This window comes from Solanum tuberosum, unplaced genomic scaffold (genome assembly GCF_000226075.1).
Source record: "Solanum tuberosum cultivar DM 1-3 516 R44 unplaced genomic scaffold, SolTub_3.0 scf00312, whole genome shotgun sequence".
In the NCBI taxonomy this organism is placed as follows: Eukaryota; Viridiplantae; Streptophyta; class Magnoliopsida; order Solanales; family Solanaceae; genus Solanum; species Solanum tuberosum.
This window is the reverse complement of record NW_006239237.1, coordinates 522,889-531,129: the sequence shown is the minus strand read 5'-3', so window position 1 is coordinate 531,129 and position 8,241 is coordinate 522,889. Positions and strand designations below refer to the sequence as shown.

General features: G+C 35.5%; 1 protein-coding gene and 1 pseudogene across 1 annotated transcript; one reads left to right on the top strand and one right to left on the bottom strand.

Annotated features, from left to right (window-relative positions):
• The first annotated feature begins 249 nt into the window (after nucleotides 1-249).
• LOC102596152 (TPR repeat-containing thioredoxin TTL1-like) lies at nucleotides 250-2,164 on the top strand. The gene is made up of 5 exons (XM_015314633.1): nucleotides 250-902; nucleotides 972-1,167; nucleotides 1,231-1,412; nucleotides 1,490-1,823; nucleotides 1,907-2,164. Exons 1-5 carry the CDS (start codon nucleotides 250-252, stop codon nucleotides 2,162-2,164), a joined length of 1,623 nt encoding a protein of 540 aa, XP_015170119.1.
• Nucleotides 2,165-5,815: 3,651 nt separating this feature from the next.
• Nucleotides 5,816-7,858, bottom strand: LOC102595813 (TPR repeat-containing thioredoxin TTL1-like; annotated as a pseudogene).
• Between the last annotated feature and the right edge of the window lie 383 nt (nucleotides 7,859-8,241).

Here is an 8,241-nt window from a genome sequence, read left to right as displayed (position 1 = left end):
ATTTTGCTAAAGTTTTGTTTGTAAAAATATTCAAATTAGAAACAATATACTAGTTTGAAACCTTCAAGCCTATTTCACAAAAATATGATTTGAACAAGTCATAAAAAAAAAATACTAGGCATATAAAAGCTAAATATTTTCCTATTAAAACCATAACTATGTAGTATAAAAAGACATCTTCTTCTATTTGAAACCTTCTACCATTGTTGAATTGTATAGAAAAAGAGGAGATTTAAGAGAAATTCTGAAATGGATTCTACCCCTTTAGCTGATCGGATGAAAAATTCTCTGAGGTTTGACGAAGCTAAGAGACATGACGATCCTCGAATACTCAAACTGGGTTCACCCGTTTCAACATTGAGGAACCGAGTGAGTTGTAGTACTACAGGTTCATCGGGTCGGAGTGTCAGTTCTTCCGGTACTAGAAAGTCGGGTTCGGGTTCGAGTTCATCTAGAGTAGAAATAGTTCCGGCCGGCAATATTTGCCCGTCCGGTAAGGTGATAGCTGGGATGCGTAGTAAGCCCGTTAGGACTGTGTTAAGTGACAATGAGATGATACCCGGAATGTACGGGTACGGGAGCATAATGCCTGCCGGAGCTACTCCGAAAACCCGTCGGGTTTCCGGTAGTGGTTCGCCGGAATCCAGTTGGAAAATTAATTCGGAAGAATTGAAGGTGAAAGGGAATGAGAATTACAAGAAGGGTAATTTTTTAGAAGCATTGTATTTTTATGACAAAGCTATAGCAATTTCTCCTGGCAATGGAAGATTGCATTGTAATCGAGCTGCTGTATTGATGGGTCTTAAGCGAATACCGGAAGCAGTGAAAGAATGTGAAGAAGCCATTAGATTAGCTCCAGCATATCTTCGAGCACACCAGCGTTTAGGATCTTTGTTACTTATGTAAGTTTTTTTTTTTTTTTTCTATGCCCCTGATTCGGAATTTGAATTATTTACATAGCTTGTTTATAGTTTAGGACAGGTTGAAAATGCAAGGAAGTATTTATTTATCCTAGATCAGATACCAGACGAAGCGGAGTTGCACAAGTTGGAAACAGTGGAGAACCATATCAACAAATGCACTGAGGCTCGGAGACTTGGAGATTGGACGAGTGTGCTAAAAGAAGCTGAAGCAGCAACTACTCGTGGAGCTGAGGCATCTGCTCAGGTAATTAATTACGTTGTGTGATGAAATGAAAATTCAAATGTTGGTACTGAATTGATGATACAGCTATTTGCATGTCAAGCGGAAGCTCATTTGAAGCTACATCAATTAACGGATGCTGAATTGTGGATGTATAAAGCTAGGATGTATGAGGCATCTGCGAGAGCATACAAGTCAAAACTTTTTGGGATGATATCTGAAGCATACATATTCTTTGTCCAAGCTCAGATTGAGAACACTCTTGGAAAGTGAGTTTATCACTTATTATTATTATAAGTACTGCATAGGTTTTTGTAATATACAAACCGATCATGAATATCTGCAGGTTTGATAATGCGTGTGCTGCGATTGAAAGAGCTGCACAAGTTGATCTTCAAAGTGCTGAAGTTATTGGTTTACTCAAAAACATGAGGCTGGTGGGGCGAGCTCGTTCTCTTGGAAACGAGTTATTTAAATCTGGAAGATATATAGAAGCTTGCAGTGCTTATGGGGAAGGGCTGTCGCGTGATTCTTTGAATTTGATTCTCTACTGCAATAGAGCAACTTGCTGGTATAAACTTGAACAGTGGGAAAAATCTTTGGATGATTGCAACCATGCTCTACTTATCCAGCCACATTATATTAAAGCTCTTTTTCAAAAAGCTGCCTCAAATGTCAAGGTGACATGCCACCTTTACATCTTACTATAAGACTTACTTTTACTGCAAAAATCATAATTTTGATTGTATGCAATGGATTATAGCTGGAAAGATGGGCTGACGCTGTGAGAGAATATGAGATTCTGCGGCAGGAACTTCCATATGACAGAGAGCTTGCTGAATTTTTATTCCATTGCCGAGTTGAATTAAAGAATTCACAAGGAGAAGATGTTCACAATATGACATTTATTCGCAAGGTGGACTTGATTTTGGATCTTGACAAGTTCCACACTGCAATTACATCATATGGTAGACTTTCCTGCATAGCTATCTTAACCTTCCTTGTATCATTTACTATATAACTCTACTGTTGAAAACTGCAGCTACATCTGTGATCCTTTTTAAAGAAGCATACAACGAACAATGCAAGCGGATGTCCTTAGTAATGGATACCTTAAGCACCAAATATCGTTCAGTAAGTTTTCTCGAGGTAAACAATCATAGGCAACGTCATGCTATAATGATTTTACATGCATACACAACAGGGGAATGAAGAAAACTCATAGTAATTTATATTTGGTCTTTTGTTTTCTATACTGAAGGTGGACGTGGAACAAAGCCCAGCAATCGCTGCAGCAGAGAACATTACAATACTACCTACATTTAAGATGTACAGGTATGGCAGACTCGTGATGGAGTTGTATATCCCAAATCCAGAGATGTTGGAGGATTTGATTAGGCATTACCGTCATTAGGAGCATAGTTGACATTTCATTGTGCTTCTCTTGCCATTTCAAATTGCCTGATGATTACTCTGAACACCCTCTTCCCTCCCAACTAGAAAGTATTTTTTTACATATACATGTGACATGGTTGTTGTGGTCTATAGAGGGAAAGTCTAGTCTCCTTTTTTACCCTCGTGTATTCATTCGTTCATTCATTCATTCCTCTTCCGACTACTTTGTAGAGCTGATTTTACAGCAATATATAGCTGAAAAAGCATTCTATCAATAAAAGTTGTCATTTTTCACCTATTTATTTGTCTTGCTATATACTCAATCCTCAACTTTATAATTGTTGTTTGCTTCTTGATACATTGATGTGAAACCTCAACTATGGTAATGTTTCAAATGGAGACTATACGTTATGCGACTTGTGGGATTACATTGGATTTGTTGTTGTTGTTGATCAACTGTACCATACGTTGACATTTTTTCTTCTTCGATGTATACATACACTGTGTATTGTTGTATTGTATTGTATGGTCCCTCAATCCTATCTTGGATTTGTGGCAAATGAGTGCCATTAGGGAGAGGAATATCTACAATATTTTCGATAATTGTAGTGTTTGGATTAACTTGTACGACCCAAAACTAATTTAACTAATAATTGTTACATGAACCTAGTAATCTCATATTTGAAGTCAAATATTTAGAACAACTTCACTTGATGTACCCCATCAATCCACTTGATATTAACATTTTAAATGAATATACTTTTATCATAAATGGGCCTCATACAATTTTTGTCTGCCGCATCATATTTGTGCCTCATGCATGATAAAAAATTTCAAAAAGTTGTGGTTTTAAAAGTATTAAAAGTGGTTTTACTTTTGAGGGTAATTTAGGTACACGAAATAAATGAATTTACCCAAACACCCTTAACTTTTCACCAAAATTACAAAAATACTTGATTTTTGTTGCTGCTGTCATTTCGTGCCAAAAATTTGTCTTGCCAATTATATTTTCCGTATATATATATAGAGGTCTATAAGTAAACCAAGATCATAGATAGATAGGTAGATCTATTAATAGCTACAATATTGAATGATGATTTGATCCCATTGACTCATTTTTTTATTGACAAAAAGAAAAAGGAAGATGTCACAAGGGGTGATTTTTGAATTTTTGACTTCAATTACTAAACTCCATTAGTGGGGATTAAGAGAAGGTGTGAGGGGTTGATGATAGTGTGTATTAAAAGATATGGAGATAGATTGAAGAAGTATTACGAAAAGATGATTAGATAAGACATGAATCATCTGTGATTTATCAAGGACATCACCTTAGTGTAGTCAAGCGTCTACCTAGTATCCTTTTCAAAATGTTTATTATTATTATTTTCTTACTATCTTATTTCTTCAATTCTAGTATCACATGTTTTCTTTACTCTAGATATTGTATTATTTGGTGTTAAAATTGTTCTCTTCATTTTTATTTTCAACATGATTTTTTTCCCTAGTGGATTTGCACTTGTTTTTCGATATTTCTTTATTTGAACGGAGGGTCCACCGAAAGTAACTTTTTTGTTTTCGCAAATATAGAAATAATGTTGCATATACGTTGCCTTCTTCAAAATCTATTTATGAGATTACATGAGATAAGTTGTTATTGTAATTAATTACTCCCTCCGTTTAAAAAAGAATGATCTTCTTTCAATTTATTCCATTTCAAAAGAATGTCCCCTTCCCTTTTTTAACAATATTTTAATTTCAACTTTCAACATGACATATTTAAGATCACAAGATTAAAAGACATTTTAATATATTTGACATAATTTTAATTTAGGACCACAAAATTAAATTTTTTTTTTTTATTTTCTCATATTTCGTACTAAATTAAAGTAGATTATTTTTTTTTTAAATGGAGAAAGTACTGAAATTCTTTCAAATAACCTCTATTGTCCATAGAACATAAAGTTAATTTTGTCTATAGTGAGTGACACTGACTTATGAAGTGTCATTCAGCAAAGTGTCTTTTTATTCTTTATCCATTACAAATCCCAATTTTTCTACCAACTTATTTATAAACTTTGTTGCTTCTCTTATTTTGGACCTTCCTACAATGTTATGTCCTTTTCCCCACTTTGTCTTCTTTTTATTTAAAATAATGTTCGGATCAGTTTGAGTGTGTATCGATTATGATAAAAGTTTATTCATTTAAAATGTTAATATCAAGTGGATTGATGGGGTACATCAAGTGAAGTTGTTCTAAATATTTGACTTTGAAATATGAGATTATTAGGTTTGTGTAATAATTATTCATTAAATTAGTTTTGGATCGTACAAGTCAATCTAAACATCACAATTATCAAAAAAATTGTAGATATTCCTCTCCCTAATACCACTCATTTGCCACAAATCCAAGATAGGATTGAGGGATCATACAATTGTTATACACAGTGTATATATACATCGAAGAAGAAAAAATGTCAACGTATAGTACAGTTGATCAACAACAACAACAACAAATCCAATGTAATCCCACAAGTTGCATAACGTAGTCTCCATTTGAAACATTACCATAGTTGAGGTTTCACATCAATGTATCAAGAAGCAAACAGCAATTATAAAGTTAAGGACTGAGTACATTGGAAGACCAATGAATAGGTGAAAATTGACAACTTTTATTGAAAGAATGCTTATTCAGCTATATATTGCTGTAAAATCAGCACTACAAAGAAGTCGGAAGAGGAATGAATGAATGAACGAATGAATGAATGAATACTCGAGGGTAAAAAAGGAGACTAGACTTTCCCTCTATAGACCACAACAACCATGTCACATGTATATGTAAAAAAATACTTTCGAAGAGGGTGTTCAGAGTAATCATCAGGCAATTTGAAATGGCAAGAGAAGCACAATGAAATGTCAACTATGCTCCTAATGACGGTAATGCCTAATCAAATCCTCCAACATCTCTGGATTTGGGATATACAACTCCATCACGAGTCTGCCATACCTGTACATCTTAAATGTAGGTAGTATTGTAATGTTCTCTGCTGCAGCGATTGCTGGGCTTTGTTCCACGTCCACCTTCAGTATAGAAAACAAAAGACCAAATATAAATTACTATGAGTTTTCTTCATTCCCCTGTTGTGTATGCATGTAAAATCATTTTATAATAGCAGCTTAGCATGGCGTTGCCTATGATTGTTTACCTCGAGAAAACTTACTGAACGATATTTGGTGCTTAAGGTATCCATTACTAAGGACATCCGCTTGCATTGTGTATTTATTGTTCGTTGGATGCTTCTTTAAAAAGGATCACAGATGTAGCTGCAGTTTTCAACAGTAGAGTTATATAGTAAATGATGCAATGAAGGTTAAGATAGCTATGCAGGAAAGTCTACCATATGATGTAATTGCAGTGTGGAACTTGTCAAGATCCAAAACCAAGTCCACCTTGCGAACAAATGTCATATTGTGAACATCTTCTCCTTGTGACTTCTTTAATTCAACTCGGCAATGGAATAAAAATTCAGCAAGCTCTCTGAAGTTCCTGCCGCAGAATCTCAGTCATTTGGAAGTTCCTGCCGCAGAATCTCATAATCTCTCACAGCGTCAGCCCATCTTTCCAGCTATAATCCATTGCATACAATCAAAATTATGATTTTTGCAGTAAAAGTAAGTCTTATAGTAAGATGTAAAGGTGGCATGTCACCTTGACATTTGAGGCAGCTTTTTGAAAAAGAGCTTTAGTATAATGTGGCTGGATAAGTAGAGCATGGTTGCAATCATCCAAAGATTTTTCCCACTGTTCAAGTTTATACCAGCAAGTTGCTCTATTGCAGTAGAGAATCAAATTCAAAGAATCACGCGACAGCCCTTCCCCATAAGCACTGCAAGCTTCTATATATCTTCCAGATTTAAATAACTCGTTTCCAAGAGAACGAGCTCGCCCCACCAGCCTCATGTTTTTGAGTAAACCAATAACTTCAGCACTTTGAAGATCAACTTGTGCAGCTCTTTCAATCGCAGCACACGCATTATCAAACCTGCAGATATTCATGATCGGTTTGTATATTACAAAAACCTATGCAGTACTTATAATAATAATAAGTGATAAACTCACTTTCCAAGAGTGTTCTCAATCTGAGCTTGGACAAAGAATATGTATGCTTCAGATATCATCCCAAAAAGTTTTGACTTGTATGCTCTCGCAGATGCCTCATACATCCTAGCTTTATACATCCACAATTCAGCATCCGTTAATTGATGTAGCTTCAAATGAGCTTCCGCTTGACATGCAAATAGCTGTATCATCAATTCAGTACCAACATTTGAATTTTCATTTCATCACACAACGTAATTAATTACCTGAGCAGATGCCTCAGCTCCACGACTAGTTGCTGCTTCAGCTTCTTTTAACACACTCGTCCAATCTCCAAGTCTCCGAGCCTCACTACATTTATTGATATGGTTCTCCACTGTTTCCAACTTGTGCAACTCCGCTTCGTCTGGTATCTGATCTAGGATAAATAAATACTTCCTTGCATTTTCAACCTGTCCTAAACTGTAAACAAGCTATTATGTAAATGTGAATAATTCAAATTCAGAATCAGGGTAGAGAAAAATAACTTACATAAGTAACAAAGATCCTAAACGCTGGTGTGCTCGAACATATGTTGGAGCTAATCTAATGGCTTCTTCACATTCTTTCACTGCTTCCGGTATTCGCTTAAGACCCATCAATGCAGCAGCTCGATTACAATGCAATCTTCCATCGCCAGGAGAAATTGCTATAGCTTTGTCATAAAAATACAACGCTTCTAAAAAATTACCCTTCTTGTAATTCTCATTCCCTTTCACCTTCAATTCTTCCGAATTAATTTTCCAACTGGATTCCGGCGAACCACTACCGGAAACCCGACGGGTTTTCGGAGTAGCTCCGGCAGGCGTTATGCTCCCGTACCCGTACATTCCGGGTATCATCTCATTGTCACTTAACACAGTCCTAACAGGCTTACTACGCATCCCAGTCATCACCTTACCGGACGGGCAAATATTGCCGGCCGGAACTATTTCAACTCTAGATGAACTCGAACCCGAACCCGAACCCGACTTTCTAGTATCGGAAGAACTCACACTCCGACCCGATGAACCTGTAGTACTACAACTCATTCGAGTCCTCAATGTTGAACCCAGTTTGAGTATTCGAGGATCGTCATGTCTCTTAGCTTCGTCAAACCTCAAAGAATTTTTCATCCGATCAGCTAAAGGGGTAGTAGAACCCATTTCAGAATTTCTCTTAAATATCCTCTTTTTTTCTATACAATTCAACAATGGTAGAAGGTTTCAAATAGAAGAAGATGTCTTTTTATACTACATAGTTATGGTTTTAATAGGAAAATATTTAGCTTTTATATGGCTACTATTTTTTTTTATGACTTGTTCAAATCATAGGCTTGAAGATTTCAAACTAGTATATTAGCTCTAATTTGAATATTTTTACAAACAAAAATTTAGCAAATTGTTAATACAACATATTAATGATGTATACTTGTGTAATATTTATAACCTAATTGATCAAACTTTGATCCTCTATGGGCCGTTTGGTTACTGGTTAGAATTATGCCGGATTTAGTTATGTAAGGTATAATTATGCAGAGTTTAGTTATGTGGGTATTAATTATGTAGGTGTTATTTAGTTAGGTAGAG